This window comes from Carcharhinus amblyrhynchos, chromosome 16 (genome assembly GCF_965287045.1).
Source record: "Carcharhinus amblyrhynchos chromosome 16, sCarAmb.v2.hapA, whole genome shotgun sequence".
Classification (NCBI taxonomy): Eukaryota; Metazoa; Chordata; class Chondrichthyes; order Carcharhiniformes; family Carcharhinidae; genus Carcharhinus; species Carcharhinus amblyrhynchos.
In genome coordinates this window covers 14,784,232-14,801,078 of record NC_137339.1, presented here as the reverse complement: position 1 = coordinate 14,801,078, position 16,847 = coordinate 14,784,232, and the positions used below count along the sequence as shown (strand labels likewise).

The following is a 16,847-nucleotide window of genomic DNA, read 5'->3' as shown; positions in this document are numbered from 1 at the left end:
CTGTAGGGTTTTTGTGGAAGACAGAAATTACATTCATTTGCTTGTGTGTTATGCTGTGGGATTCACCCTGCAATAAAAATGGAGCTGTTCCATCCAAGCCGGTGTCCCCACATAGAACCAGCAAAGATGTGCAGGTTAGGTAAATTGGACATCCTAAATTGCCCCTTATTGTTCAAAAATGTGTGGGTTAGGTGGATTGGACATGGTAAATTGTCCCTTAGTTCCAAAGATGTGTAGAGTAAGTGGATTGGACATGTTAATTTGTCCCTTAGTTTCAAAGATGTGTGGGTTGGGTGGCTTTTTCATGGTTAATGCAGAGGGTTATGGGGATAGGGCAGGGCGGAGGTAAGTTAGTCTTTTGGAGAGTCAATGCACCCCAATGGGCTGAATGGCCTCCTTCTGCATTGTAGGCATTCTTTACTTGAAGGGTTTTGTTATTTATAATGGGCCATTATTAAAAGAAGAAGCGCATAACACAACTAAGAAGGAAAACATTATTATTGTTCTGGACAAGGTATAATGAAGTCATAAGAACACAAGAGCTAGGAGCATGAGTAGGCCATCTGGTCCCTCGAGCCCACGCCACCATTCAACAAGATCATGGCTGATCTTTTCATGGACTCAGCTCCACTTACTCCCTGCTCGCCATAACCCTTAATTCCTTTACTGTTCAAAAATTAATCTATCCTTGCCTTAAAAACATTCAATGAGGTAACCTTAACTAAATTTCACAGATTTAACTCAATCCTAAATCTTATTTTGAGGCCATGCCCCCTAGTTTTAGTTTCACCCACCAGTGGAAACAACTTCCCTGCTTCTACCTTATCTATTCCCTTCATAATTTCATATGTTTCTATAAGATCTCCCCCCATTCTTCTGAATTCCAATGAATATAGCCCCAGTCTACTCAGTCTCTCCTCATAAGCCAACCCTCTCAACTCCTGAATCAACCTAGTGAATCTCCTCTGCACCTCCTGCAGTCCCAATGAACTGTTTAGAAATTGTCACAATAGAGTATGAAGGAAGTCCATCAGATGTGCCACCTGTCTGCTTTGATTCAACTTGGGTTCCCGTTCCAAGGTGAATGCTAGACAGATAAGTTACTAAGTCACAAATCAATGAGTGACTGGAAATTTGTGCGATAGGAATAAAAGTCTATCTGCTGAATGTTTGGGGTCATTTTGATTTATCACAATAAATATAAAAAAGGTGATAGCAAATTGCCAAAGTTAGTGGAAATAATTGGGGGAGATGTGCTGATTGGCAATCGCTCATTGTACAATATTGCACTGGGGTTCGGAATTACTTTAACCTTTTTTATTGAGGTAGTTAAGTGCATTCCTTGTTAAGACGCTGTACATGTGCCTTTTTCAAAGGTGCACAGCAAGGGCTGAAGCATGTACTAATGGCAGTCGTTCCACTGTTTGTCCTCTGCTATTACTCTGGCACTAAAAATGAAACATTCTTATATATTTGTACTAAAAGGCGTGACCCAAACGCTTGCGTGAGCCGACAGTCTGTATTGACTCAAGAGACAGGCTCCCTTCAGTTGAATTTGATGTTAATGCCTGGGTGAGTCTGGTGCTGGATTTATGGTGCCAGTCTTAACCTCAGTGCACTGTGATAGAAATCAAATAAAGGATCGCTTGATGAGGTGGAACTTCCTTCTCCCACTTGTGCTCGTGGTGGGGACGGCATGGTGGCACAGTGGTTAGCACTGCTGCCTCGCAGTGCTGGGGACCCAGGTTCAATTCCCAGCTCTTGTCACTGCCGGTGTGGAGTCTGCACATTCTACCCCGTGTCTGCTTGGGTTTCCTCCGGGTGCTCCACTTTCCTCCCACAGTCTGAAGGATGTGCTGGTTAGGTGCATTGACCGTGCTAAATTCTCCTTCAGTAGTGCTCGAACAGGCACCGAGGTGTGGTAGCTAGGGGATTTTCACTGTAACTTTATTGCAGTATTAATGTGAGCCAACTTGTGACATTAATAAATAATAAATAAACTTTAAATATCTTTAAACTTTAAAAGTAAATGGCTGCTTCTGGTAGCATGGGTTTACTCTGGCCACAGGAAAGCTAGCTAGCCACCATGTGGTTTGCATATGGTTAGCACGGACAAACCCAGCCCCCCAAATCGGTGAAAGTTACAGCCAAGCTGCGGTTCCAATTTTTAACCAACCACACTACACACAAGAACAGGAGTGGGTCACTCAGCTGCTCACCCTACAGTGGGCCATATTGAGTGGGTTAAATATTTCCAATAAAGCTACCTAATTAAACTTAAACCCCTCACATTATTTGCCAAGATTGGGAGTTTGCGTTGTGCAGATTTCTTTTTTTAAATGCAGATCATTTTGAAATCAGTATGCCGCCAATTTTTATTGCTGGCAGGGCTTACTCAGCAATGTAGAGCATGTTTTCAAACTAACACCATTTGCCCACCATAGACAAGATACGGTGAAAGTATATATTTCAGAGCAGACAACTGATTAAGCATAATGAAGAGCTGGCCTTGCTGAAAGCTGCAGAGTTTATAAATCCGTAATGATCGTGTTTGTGACGTAGCCAAGTATTAAATAAAATTACCGTGTAATTGTCTGCCCTGATAGAGTGATAGAGGTTTACAGCATAGAAACTGGCCCTGTGCCCCAACTTGTTTATTAGTCCCAATTGCCCGTCTTTGACCCATATCCCATCTTACCCATGTAACTGCTTTTGAAAGCTTTTGCTAAATGCTTTCAAAAAAAACAAAATTGCACGTATCTCTACATGAAGATGGTTTGTGACATTTGCCTGATAACCACATCTGTCTGTGATCAATGTGAACCTGGCTGTGTGCAATCTTCAAATGTTTGGTTTGTCAAATAGAAATAGTAAATCTTCTGTGAAAAGGGAAATATCTCTCCTCCCTTTTTCTGAGCTGGTTGACATAGTCACTGCCAGAAGGATTCCTCTCTCTGAGTGTCCATGATGGCACTTTAAAGTCAGAACCTTGTTTACGAGGGAGATGCAGCCATGATGGGGAGATGCCGGCGTTGGACTGGTGTGGGCACAGTAAGAAGTCTCACAACACCAGGTTAAAGTCCAACAGGTTAATTTGGCAGCACTAGCTTTCAGAGTCTCAAGCTCCTTCATCAGGTGAGCTCACTTCAACCTGGCGTTGTGAGACTTTTTATGAGGGAGATGATCAGAGCCAACATGGGAAGTGGAACCACAGGTCCTGACTTTGGTGTGCAAGATATGGATTGTTCTAGGCTGTCTTAGCTTTGTTTGCAGTTTCAGTCATTATTCATGGGGCAGCTTGTTCAAAGTGTTGGTAGTTTTTTTTGTGATGGGTGTGGCGGTAAAGGCTTCTGATGTGAGGTACAGCTTGCTTCATTGTAAATGGAAGGCGCGAGTCAAGTTGAACCTTTTAATCTCCTCTTTCTGCCTCCCCAGCCCCCACTACCTCACCACCCCCCCCCATCCCATCTAAAAGAGTGGTCTTACAGCGTTTCCAGTGTCAGTGGTAACACTCTTGTTTGTTTCAAAACAAAAAGGAAAACCTGAACCACTCAGTTTGTCTGAGAGAAGAACTGAGCAGGCAGTCTTTGAATGTGAACAGATGTTTACATATAAACTTTCAAGCCCACTCATCTCCCCCTTCGATTATAATTGAGAACATAAAATATAGCTCATCTCCCACGTAAATACTGTTCTTATATTGTGCTGGATCTCTGACTTAAGTTTAACTTTTCTATAAAATGTAGGCGTTCAGACTATTTGTGTGGGTACTCAGATGTAAGAGGGCAGAGCTGGTGACTTCAAAATCATAAGATGTCAAAGCAGAAGTAGGCCATTCGGTCCATCGAGTCTACTCCGCCATTCAATGAGATTATGACAGATCTGATATAATAATTCTCAACTCAATGTTCCTGCCTTACCCCTGTATTCCCTTACTGATTAAAAATCTGCCTATCTCTACTGCTGTCTATCTTTACTACATTAATGAGCTGAAGTGTACACTGACTCACTTGGAGCAGAAGAACCTTAATCAGTGTCTGGATCAGGTTGAAGACGGACAGAAAGTTAATCAGTGGAGAATTAGTCATAACATAAGTCAGGCATGTTAAGATTCACGTCTGATTCGGAGTGAGGGTCCTAATGCCAGGTGCATTTTTTTAAAATAAGTATTCCTCTCTTAAAGTTAGGATAGTATGGTGGCACAGTGCTGCATCACAGTGTCAGGGACCCAGGTTCAATTCCCAGCTTGGGTGACTGGGCAAATTCTCCCCGTGTCTGCTTGGGTTTCCTCCCACAGTCTGAAAGACGTGCTGGTTAGGTGCATTGGCCGTGCTAAATTCCCCCTCAGTGAACCCGAACAGGCGCCAGAGTGCAGTAACTAAAGGATTCTCACAGTAACTTCGTTGCAGTGTTAATGTAAATCTACTTGTAAATAAAATTTAGAACTTAAAAAGGAAGCAAAGCCAGTACGCAGAGTGGATAGGCCAAGCCTTTAATCCATCCCCTTGCTTGCTCCAAACACAGATTCAAATTGAATCCAATCCACAGTTCCCACAAGAGACATCCAAGATCCAAGCTGACAGGAAAATGCATTGCATCTGATCTGATGCTTGATCTTAGCGAAAAGGCCAAGAAGTGATGCCAAGTGTATTATTGTCTCCGAAAACCTATCAAGTCTTCATTATTACTCACCCAAACAATAGGAAAACGTGTTGACCGTGGTTTTGCTGAGGAGTTGAGGTGGTTGAGACTGAATATCTAACGATTGCATTTACCATTTAGATTCTAGTCTCACTTCAAGAAGATTTGAGAAGCCCTGAAGCCTTTATTACACAAAAGTTAAAAAACACAAACCAACATTTAGTGACAGAAGATTGATGGAACCACTCTGGTGGCAATCTCTGAATTCTTTGCTTTTTCTGCTCTGCAGTAAACCCAGCTAATTATCTTTGTTTAGTTTACCTGAGATTTTCCATTGTTCCATATGTTTCTGGAATCTAACTTGAGGTCAAGGATTCACCAGTCTACAATTAAATGCAGATAGTTCCTATTTTAAGTGACATCTGGTGAAAATGTAAGAGCAGTGCTTAATTTTGTATTCGTATATAACAATCCATCATTCTTCATGGCCTCCAACAGGTACAGGCTTTGCCTGCCCTATACGGAGTATACATTCCCTCTCAGTAGAGATATATATCTCAATGGTGGCACAGTGGCTAACACTGCTGCCAAGGATTATGTAGAGGCAAAAGGTCTTTAGTTTAGGTCTATGTCAGTGCAGGCTTGGTGGCGGAAGTTGCTGTGCTATACTGTTCTTCATTCTTTGAATGAATCCTAGCCTCAGTGATAGGCCTGGCTTTCCAAGTTTACTGATCAGGCATTAGAAGGTGTCGAATGCTGTTATAGACCTACTGGGCTCAGGTGATGCTGTGGGGAGAGTTGACTTGTGTACACTTCTCTCCTTCCAAATGTTTCATTTCTGAGTCAGCTCATTCCCAAAGGATGTTGTCTCCCAATCCCATCCACTCCTACGCTCCTCACCATAGGGAATAGTTGGTCAGTAGATAATTGACAAGTGTGGGTGTAAACTCTTGCTAAGTGAGTACAAGGTATTACTCACCAGTGAAGTTGTGAGAAATGTGACCGATCGTAATATTTTTGGGTGGATTTCCATCATGCTCCCGACCCAAATGTGGGCACAAGAAAACTTGAAGGCAGGAAAAGACCTTGAGTTCCAATGAAACATATCCTCTCTTACACTGCAGATGTTTCGCCAGTAACTAGCACGGTGACACAGTGGGTAGCACTGCTGCCTCACAGCACCAAGGACCTGGGTTCAATTCCCAGCTTGGATCACTGTCTGTGTGGAGTCTGCGTGTTATCCCCATGTCTGCGTGGGTTTCCTCCAGGTGCTCCGGTTTCCTCCCACGGCCCAAAGATGTGTGGGTTAGGTGGATTGGACATTAAAATGCCCCTTAGTGTCAGGCGGATAAGAAGGCTAAATATGTGGGGTTACAGGGATAGGGTCTGGGTGGGATTGTTGTCACTGCACTCGATGGGTTGAATGGCCTCCTTCTGTACTGTGGGATTCTATGATAATCTATGAACCAGTTACAATCCTGAAATGGTTCTATTTCCTGCATGCCATCTGACAAATAATTCCAATTATTGTTTCTGAGAAGTTGCTCAATTTGCCACTGTCACTTAGCAGTCGACTTTACAATAAAAAGTTGAAGAAATTTATTTTACTTCCACATCCTTCAGCTGAAGCTACCTCCCTTCAATTGAGATTTTAAACTCAGCCTCATCTGCTCATTAAAGTGGACATTTAAAAAAGTCTTCTGTCAATATTCAAAAAATAGCAAATTAACAGGCATAACATTAATCATAGTAAAACAGAATTCATTTGATACAAAGCACTTTCATTATTGAGGTTTGTGATAAAGTGCTATCTGGGGTTCCCGCTTGTTCAAATATTTTATCACAGAATCCGTACAATGCAGAAGGAGCCATTCGGCCCATCGAGCCTGCACCAACAAGAATCCCACCCCCAGACCCAATCCTCATGACTTACCCTGCTAGTCCCCCTGACACTAAGGGGCAATTCAGCATGACCAGTCAACCTAACCTGAACATCTTTGGAGTGTGGGAGGAAACCGGAGCACCCGGAGGAAACCCATGAGGAGAACATGCAAACTCCTTTTGATTTAATTGCTTTTCCCTAGTTGCTAATATTCGATATCACGCAATTATGAGTGGTGGAAGAGAGTTTATTGGCATGTAATTAACTCTTAAATCATTTGTATCTCATGTTCCCAGACTGCAATGTGATTGTCAACACAATACGTGTGGCGGTTCTTGCGATCAGTGTTGCCCTGGATACAATCAGCTACCATGGAAACCAGCTACAATAGACAGTGCAAACGAATGTGAACGTAAGTACTTGTGTGGAAATTTAATAGGGTGGAAATTAATCTTGGCTAGTGTGGGATTGGACACTGCCGTGAGTTGGATAATAGACAATGGTTAACTGCCGATACCCATTTTGTCCTATCGCCTGAGACAAATTTTCACCCTGGTGTATTTCAAAATGTTCACTCTCACTTCATCCGTATTGGAATTTTCTTGCATAATTCTAAAAGAATCATAGAATCGCTACAGTGCAGGAGGCCATTTCGCCCATTAACTTTGCACCAGCTCTTACAGAGTGTCTTACCATGGTCTGTCCTCGCAACCCCACATATCTGCCTGCTAATCCCACTAACCGACACATCTTGGGACATTTAGCATGGCCAATCAACCTAACCCGCTTGTCTTTGGACTGTGGGAGGAAATCGGAGGAAACACAGACGGAGGAGAAAGTGCAAACTCCACACAGTCACCCGAGGTTGGAATTGAACCGGGGTCTCTGTCACTGTGAGGCAGCAATGCTAACCACTGTTGAATTCTGTGGAAAAGGAAGGTTGGTATGATATTACTGGAAGGGTGTCCTTTATTGCTTTCGCAGTTTCCACTAGGGGTACAACACATGACCAGAAGCAGATTCAATCGTGGCTTTCAAAATTGGCTAGTTATCTGAAGAGAAGTAGTCTTGCTGGGTTGTGGTTAATGGTTGGGAGAGTGGGGCCAGCTCTCACAGGGAACTGGCAGGGAAACAATGAGCTGAATGACCCCCTCCTTTGCTGTGACCACTTTATGGGTCGGAGGCGATTGATTTAGCTTCCAGTTTACTTTGTTGAGCCTAGTCCCCACCCACCTTCACTCAGCAAGTGTACAGAGGGGTCTTATGCACACATTTGGTTTTTGAAAGGAAGTTCAGAAGCAAACATTCTCTGTTTTTTATGTCCATGGGCTCATTACTTTGAGCTGTCTGTGGCTTTAACACTCCTGTAATCTCTGAGTCACATCCCAACAGGTGGAACCTTACCTCCTTACCCTGTTTGTAGGTGGCACTATTGTTAATGAGGTCATTCATAGTTCAGAGTTCTTTAGCTTTGTTGATTACAGGCACTTTGCTTTCAGTTGAGAGCAATAATCCTGAACTACCTGTTCGTGATGTCTGATAGAGGGTGGCCTCTGCCCTTGTGTCTGGGTTTGTTCAGTGCAATCAAAGAAACAGATATACACCATCGTGTGAATACAAAGAATTTGTTTTATACAGTCTCCCAAATCTTTAAGTTGCCTTCTTGTTTGTTTTCTTGCTGAGATTCATTTACTAACCAGTGAACTCACTGGTTAGTAAATGAATGAACAAAAATGACTCAAACATTAACCTGCAAAGTCAATGGTAGTGGAGGGATTTATTATTCATAGAACCCGATTTTACCATTGTGTCGTACCTGTTTTCAGGCACAGAAACTTGGTAAAGACGGGCGTGAGGTGATTAATGCAATCCGTGCCCACGTCCATGCAAATGCCCACTTTGACCAAGGCCCGAAAATGGCTGCTATCTGAACCGCACCCGAGACGGGTGCACTGGCAAGTTAAATGCATTTGCATGAATTTAAATTTAATTAATGGGCTGCCCACCCAACTTTACCAGCATTTCCCTGTTTACCATCACATACGTTCTCGGGCAAGGGCTATTTTGGGCACTTCAGCTTCTGAAGTGGTAAGTTCAGAGCTTCCAATGGCTCTCTAACTCAGATCGGTGGTGGGGAGGGAGGCGGGAGGTGGGCTAGATCATTCTCTGATGAAGGGTGGGGGGAGGAGGGAGGGAGGCCCGATCGTTTTCTGGGGGCGGGGGGGGGAGGGAGGCAGGTCAGATGTATCTCTGGTGAGGGGGAGGTAAGGAGGCCCGATCGTTCTCTGGTGAGGGGTGGACGAGGGAGGCCCGATCATTCTCCAGTGGAGGGGGGAGGGAGGAGAGGGCCCAGATCATTCTTTGGTGGGGAGGAGGGAGCCCGATCATATTGCCATAACCTCACTAACTTACCCTGCTAATCCCCCTGACACTAAGGGTAATTTAGCATGGCCAATCCACCTAACCCACGCATCTTTGGAGTGCGGGAGGAAACTGGGGCACCCAGAAGGAACTCGCGCAGACACAGGGAGAATCACCCGAGGCCGGAATTGAACCCAGATCCCTGGCGCTGTGAGGCAACAGTGCTAACCACCGTGCCACCAAGTTACACACTATCCTGAAGTGAACAGTTATCACCATTCCTCCATTGTCACTGGGTCAACATCCTGGAAGTCCCTCCCTGATACCATAGATGAACCTACACCCTGCAGTTCAAGAAGGCAGCTCATCATCAAGGACAATTCAGGAGAGACAATAAATTTTGATCTGGCGAGTTACTGCCACATTCCAAGAACAGATAAGAGAAAATTATCCGGAAAGGTGCAGTGAGTAAATAGCCTTTTCATAAATTAAGTTGTGCAATGTCACAAACAAAGGAGTTGAATGCAACCTGAATTAATCAATTTATCATTTAATAATCATTCCATAGCCTGCAATTGCAATGGCCACACTTTTCAATGTGTGTATGACCCTGAAGTTGCTGCACGCAAAGGGAGCTTGAATCGGCATGGTCGCTATGAAGGAGGTGGTGTCTGCATTAATTGTGAAGTAAGTACCTGCATCTTATCCAGATTCACTTCAGATTGATTCTGTTTCTGCAAACAAGGCATCTGTGAGAAAGTTGACAGTATAACTTACAACCGCAGGTAGTTCAGATCCTTTTGTTAAGATGCACAACAGGGAGTCAAACCTGCGTCCTGTACCCAGGACACAGGTTCGACTCCCGGTTTGGGTCGCTGTGCAGGGTCTGCCTGTTCTCCCCGTATTTGCATGGCTTTCCTCTGAGTGCTCCAGTTTCCCTTCGCAGTCTGAAAGTTGTGGTTAGGTGCCTTGGTCACGCTAAATTCTCCCTCAGTGCTACCCAAACAGGCGCTGGAATGAGGCGACTTTCACAGTAACTGCATTGCAGTGTTAATATGAACCTATTTTGTGACTAATAAATACATTTAAACTTTAAAGAGGAATTTTATAAGAAAATCATTCACCACAAGCTTTTGACAAATTAACTTCAAATCAATAAATCACTGCAAACCGTCTCCTGGAAGGGAGTGAAATTGAAAATGTGAAGTTTGAGGTGAGCCGATAGCTGGGGACCGTGGTGTAGTGGCATAACAAAGGGACAGTGCCAGATTCACCGAAACAGGGAATCATGGATAGAGGCCCCAGTGCCATTCACCAACAGGCAAAAAAAAATTCTGTAACGACAGTCATCCCAGACTGCTCTCACACACCTCTCCACATTGTAGGAAGGGCGTGAATGCACTGGAAGGGGTGCAGAGGAGATTCACCAGGATGTTGCCTGGAATGGAACATTTAAGTTATAAAGAGAGGTTGGATAGGCTTGGGTTGTTTACTCTGGGGCAGAAAAGACTGAGGGGGGTGACCTGATCGAGGTGTTCAAGATTGTGAGAGGCACGGACAGGGTGGATAGGGAGCAACCATGGCCCTCAGTTGAAGGGTCAATTACAGAGGGGGGAACAAGTTAAAAGTGAGGTTTAGGAGGGATTTGAGGAAAAACGTTTTGACCTAGAGGGTGGTGGTGATGGTCTGGAAGGCACTGCCTGGGAGGGTGGTGGAGGCGGGATGCCTCACATCCTTCAATGAGTGCTTGGATGCCATAACATTCAAGGCCAAGTGCTGGCAAATGGGATTAGGTGGGCAGGTCAGGGCCTTCCATGCATCGGTGCAGATTCGATGGGCCAAAGGGCCTCCTCTGCACTCTAGGATTCTGATTCCGTCATCCTTGCTTGTCCGTGAAGAGTAGCACATATGGAGGCCTAGAAGAGCTGGGATCTAGGAAAACCAGAACTGGACCAGAAATTTGACAGGAGTAGTTGGATCAAGGTTGATGAAATATTGGTGGAGAAGTAGATGCATTATGCTTACTGCCCACTTCATGATATGTAAATTGACAATAAGAAATGGGAAAGACCGGCTCTGAAGAAGAATCACACGGACTCTCAACGTTAACTCTGTTTCTCTCTCCCCAGATGCTGCGTGGCCTGCTGGGTTTTTGCAGCATTACCTGTTTTTATTTCAGATTTCCAGCATCTGCATTTTATTGATCTGGAGGAGGGGCAATTTGAGTTCCTCTCGGCAATGTCCAAGACTGATGGCAAAATTAGATGAGAAAAAAAACCACAAAAATCCTTTCCCTTTGACAGTGGTTTTCTCACCCTACATTCTGCAGGACTGCGTTTCCAGTCAAATGATTAACAGTAACATTTTATTTGTTAAATTATTTCCTGTTTTATCTTCAAGCACAACACCGCCGGAGTTAACTGCGAGCGTTGCGTGCGTGGTTATTACCGGGCACCGAATGTGCCCGCTGATTCTGTGGAATCTTGCCTCCGTAAGTTTTATTATTTACACAGTTTGCTTATCGTATTTCTTCGGGCAGGGGTTGGCGTGGGCCGGTAGTTGCAGCACTTGAGCTGACGTGTTTCATGTTGTTCCAGCTTGCAATTGCAATTCCGAGTTTATGGAAGATGCTTGTGAAGATAACACCGGCCGCTGTTACTGTAAGTACAATTACGCCGGCGAGAACTGCAACCACTGTGCTGAAGGATACTATGACTTCCCCAACTGCTACTGTAAGTATTCCGAATACAGGAGGCGGCCTGTTAATTAACGGTTGAGATTTGAAGAATGCTTTCTGTTTAAGGCAGTATTTTAAAATAGAGCTAAAATGTGATAGCTCATGGGGTGAGGAGGGGGTGTTCATAGCAGCAGTTTCAGGACCTGCACCAGGTTAAGCTCCTAGATCCTGGTGCAGTCCTAGTGCGGCACGATGGCGCAGTGGTTAGCACTGCTGCCTCACAGCATCAGGGATCCAGGTTCAATTCCTGGCTCAGGTCACTATCTATGTGGAGTCTGCACATTCTCCTCATGTCTGCATGGGTTTCCCCCCAGGTGCTCTGGTTTCTTCCACCATTTGAAAGATGTGCTGGTTAGGTGTATTGACCATGCCTAAATTCTCCCTCAGTGTACCCGAAAAGGCACCGGACTAAGGGATTTTCACAGTAACTTCATTGCAGTGTTAATGTAAGCCTACTTATGACTAATAAAAAAAACTTATAGCTAAAAGGTCCTTAGCCCCCTCGCTCCACAGTGATTAATACATAGTTTGGTTTGATCCAGACCAGCTTTGATCTCTGATTCTCATTCTGTATTCTCCTGGTTTTATAGAGGCCTCCAGAGCACCAGGTTGCCTGCTGGTGAAATTAAATGAATAGCATTTACCACGTGGGGGAATTCCCAAAGGATTTTACCATTAGATACTTTTGAAGTGATATCAGAAGTGTGATTTGTGGAGCAGCCATTTCCAAGTCTCACACAGCAAGATCCCACAAACTGCCATGAGAGAATGATTCATTCTCTGGCTTTCCTTGGGCAGAATCTTATGCCCTCTTCCCTCAGTGAGTTTAGTAGGTATTTAATCAGACAGGAGGGGGTTGGGTGGTGATCCTTTGACCTTCTCACCTCCATCCTGGTTAAGCCTGTGGCAGGAAGGCCCACTTAAGAGCCTCACCTTTTGCTGTTGGCATTAATCCAGCAAGGAGCTCACCATGCAGGGAGCACTATGAGAAAATTCCTGACTCTCAGTGCTTGATTGAAGAACCCACCATCGGGAATGGCAGGGGAAGAGAAGACAGCTGCTGAAAGCCAACCTCTTGCCCTTGATGCTGACCTTCCTCTCACTTTCCCTCAACCTTACCCCCCAGTCACCCAGTGCCTCAGTCACTCCTTAATCTGGAGCCTTGGGTGGATGCAGTACCAATAGCAACCACCACCTCCCCAGGGGCATTTCTGCAGCCTCTGATTGGTAGCTAGCACTTGGCAGGCGGGAGGAGGGTATCTGATCCTGGAGGTCCTTGTTCCCATGGGAAGGCCCACTGTGGCATGTGAAGAGCCTGAGTGGTAATAGATGCATGTATAGTTTCACACTCCAGTGATTTGAATATCTGGACTGATACTCCCAGAGCAGTACTGAAAGGAGTGGGTGCTGCATTAGAGTAGTTGTTAGCTGTCGGTTGAGATGTTAAATTGGGGACCTGTCATGTCTCATGTGAACATAAAAGATCCCATGATGCAACTGCTGCCCTAGCCAGTAATGATGTGGAAATGCCGGAGTTGGACTGGGGTAAACACTGTAAGAAGTCTCACAACATCAGATTAAATTCCAACAGGTTTATTTGGTAGGAAACACAACTAGCTTTCGGAACGCTGTTCTGATCAGAACTCCCCACTCACCTGACGAAGGAGCAGCGCTCCGAAAGCTAGTTGTGTTTTCTACCAAATAAACCTGTTGGACTTTAACCTGGTGTTGTCAGACTTCTTACTGTACCTAGCCAGCGATGTTCATATCTGTGAAATAATAAACTTAAAAATTCAACTATGGCTGGAATTCCCTCCCTAAAAATAGTGTGGGTGTCACATGGACTGCAGCAATTCAAGATGGCAGCTCACCATCACCGTCTCAAGGGCAATTAGGAGTGGGCAACAAATGGTGGCCTGGCCAGCCACGCCCACATCTCATGAATGCATAAAAAAGTACTTTGAAAAAGAGCAGGGGAGTTAACAACAATGTCTTGGCCAATATTTAAAGGTAAATTTGCCATCGTCCCAGATGACCATAAGCCGTGACTGGTGGTGATTTAACTTGAGGATCACCATACCTCAGTTGAGGGGCAAGGTTGAGTAGGCAGGGCCTTCATGAATAACCTCAGCCGGTTTGGGAATTTAATCCGCACTATTGGCATCACTAACTGGCTGTCCAAACAACTGAGCTAAAAATATTAATCCCTTGGCCAACATTGTGTTTTTAGAAAATATAAATATATTTTCTTAGGAACGAAGAATCCTTACAGTGCAGAAGGATGCCATTTGGCCCATCAAGTCTATACCAACCATAATCCTATGCCCTAGCCCCATGTATTTACCCTGCTAGTCCCCCTGACACAATTTAGCATGGCCAATCAACCTAACCTGCACAACTTTGAGTGTGGGAGGAAACCGGAGCACCCAGAGGAAACCCACGCAGACACAGGGAGAATGTACAAACTCCACGCAGACAGTCACCCAAGGCCGGAATTAAACCTGGGTCCCTGGCGCTGTGAGGCACAGTAATAATGCTGTGAGGCAGCAGTGCTAACGACTGTGCCGTTGTGCTGTCTATTCTGTCTTTGTGGGAGCTTGCTGTGTACATATTGGCTGCCAGGTTTCTGATATGACAAGACTTGCTCTTTAAAGAGCCTGCATTTGTTGTAAGGTACATTGAGACATCCTGAGATTGTGAAAGGAAGTCTTTCTTTATGCACATTCAGACTGGTTTAAAACAAATATAATAGTTTGTTACTTTATAATTTTCCATGCACCATGCACCTATCTCTGAGCTTGAGGATGACTTCTTCCTGGACTTCAGCAGATGAGAACTTTTAGCCAGATTTGAAAAGGAACAAGCTAAAGCCGGCTCTTTTGTTTACTGTATTTTTTTTGTTAATCCAGTTCTCCCTGAGGACAGATTTTAGTTCTTTGGTTGTGAACCAAACATCCTGCAGAAAGTGGCCCTTTGTTAAAGTTAAAAAAAATTTTAATAATTTTGAAATAAGAGATTAGTCAGAAAATGGGCTTCTGTCTTGCAATTTAAACAGATAAGTGTGTTTTTGACCTTACTTTGATCAGAAGATATCCGATGGGTTGATTAAGTTATGTGCTTTGTTCAACAGCTTTGCCAGTTGATCCCACGCAATCCACAGGGGCCCTGATTCACGTGGGAAAAATAATAAGTAAGTCACTGGACCTTAAAAGTGTAACATGTCCCATGTGCTTTGTCCCAATTTCCATGCAGCATTGCGGCTTCAGTGTTTCATGGGAAATGCCATGATGACTGGGGAGGTCCACAAATGTGGCAGTCACTTCTGTTTCAGAGGTCATGATGTGGGTATGCCGGCGTTGGACTGGCGTAAACACAGTAAAAAGTCTGACAACACCAGGTTTTAATCAAATCGGTTGGATTAAAACCTGGTGTTGTCAGACTTTTTACTGTTTCAGAGGGACAGGAATGGTTCTTGCTGCACTTCCACCCAGGCTGAAATTGTTCACGGGATCCAAGCTGGTTGGTGAAGTTGAAACCAAGGTGTAACTTTTCTTTGTTGAGAGCTTATTGACTTCTTTCCGTCTCCTCGCTCTTCTCCCACGTGTCCTGACCACGATTCTGCCGAAGACGGTCTGAGTGCCAAATTCGCAAGAAAACTGGTGTAAGTCACGATTGTTTTTTCAATGGGAGTTTGGACGAGAATCTCCCACACTCAGTGCAATACAGAGGCCACAATCGTGAAAATATTGTTAAATTTCAGGCGGTGGGGCCTATTCCCACCCAGGAGGCTGAAACCAGTGGACCTCTGCCCATGTGCAATGGCCCTGAACTGTCAGCCTCCCTGTTCAATCACTGGCTAGTCCGGGACTCCTGCAGTGCCACAACGCCACCTAGTCCCCCCTCCCCCAAACGGCCATCCACGGCCCGATCGCAACTCCCCCCGTCCGTTCATGGGCCGGCCCCAACTCTCTACCCCCCCCCCAACCCTCACACACCCTCCACCTGCCTGCCCCAGAGTGCCCCAATCTCCTAACCACCTCCCCCAGCCTGCCCCGATCTCTGGCCTCTCTCCTACCCTCATCGATCGCAATGGCAGAGTGGCAGTGGGACCCCACCCATTTGCCAATGTCCCATGCCCGGTGGGCAGTGCCAGTCTGCACCCTAGGCATGGACATTTTGCCCCTTGGGCAGTGTCAGGGGGCACAGGGTGGCATTGCCAGGGTACCCATGCATGGGGACACCACCCCCCACCCCCACCCCCACGGCCTGACTCCGTGATGGGCTCCAGTTGCACCCTCTTCACTCCAGCGGGGTCGTCTCGATAGTTCCGCCAAAGTGGGGAGTTAGTCTGAACCCCTCTAGCGTGAAATACTCTTGACGGGATGGGAGATGCTGGTGGGCTGGGAGAATTCAGTCCTGGGCCTGTTAATCACATTAAAAAGTGATGTCAAATATATTTGAAAGACTTGCTTGGTGTTCCCGCTGGTTTCTAGCATAATTCCGACAGGGCGGGATAGCCGGTGCTGAGAGACGCGCACACACCGTGAACACATCCGCGAATCGGCTGACACACAATTCTCCCAGCCTGCCACGCTAAAAGATTAGTGCAGCGTGTTGGGAGAGTCCCTCACCCCGCCACGAGTGTCCCAGCCATCTCCTACTTATAGGTGCTCTCAAGTTCTTAATTAAACCAAGTTGTCTACCTGTGTGTCCTAATATATTGTCACACCATGAATAAAAATGGGTTCTCGATGCTTTAATGTGTGTGGGGCTGTGTGTGTGTTTGTGGGTGGGTCGGGGGGGGGGAGTTGCGGCGGGCTGTTTGTGTGTGTGTGGGGCACTCTGTTGTGTGGGGCTGCTGTATGTGTGTGCGTGTGTGGGGCTGTGTGCATGTGTGGGGTGGTGTGTGTGTGTGTGTGTGTGTGTGTGTGTGTGTGTGTGTGTGTGGCTGTGTGTGTGTCTGTGTGTGTGTGTGTGTGTGTGTAGCTGTGTGCTCAGTCGGAGAAAGAAGTGCGGAGGTGTACACCTTTAAATCAGTTCTCACTGGCACTAAGTGCAATGCAGTCGAGATTGCTTGACTTCAGAGTACTGATACCTCTGTACCGTGTGGGCAGAAATTGAGGAATTCTTGAAATTTTCTTACATAATTGCAGCAAGTGTCAACCTAACCTTAAAAGTCGCAATGGCATTTTTTGTTTACTGTACATTGTGTTTGCTGATCAAGGG

The 16,847-nt window shown here is 45.4% G+C and overlaps 1 protein-coding gene across 3 annotated transcripts in view; it reads left to right on the top strand.

Moving 5' to 3' along the window:
- The window catches only part of lama5 (laminin, alpha 5), a 283,499-nt gene that overhangs the window by 118,360 nt on the left and 148,292 nt on the right, over window positions 1–16,847 (top strand). For all 3 annotated transcript variants that reach the window (XM_080204748.1, XM_080204749.1, XM_080204747.1), the window contains exons 7-11: window positions 6,820–6,935; window positions 9,453–9,571; window positions 11,285–11,375; window positions 11,482–11,616; window positions 14,752–14,811. In XM_080204748.1, coding sequence (XP_080060874.1) covers window positions 6,820–6,935; window positions 9,453–9,571; window positions 11,285–11,375; window positions 11,482–11,616; window positions 14,752–14,811 — 521 coding nt within the window. The remainder of the gene's footprint in view (window positions 1–6,819; window positions 6,936–9,452; window positions 9,572–11,284; window positions 11,376–11,481; window positions 11,617–14,751; window positions 14,812–16,847) is intronic.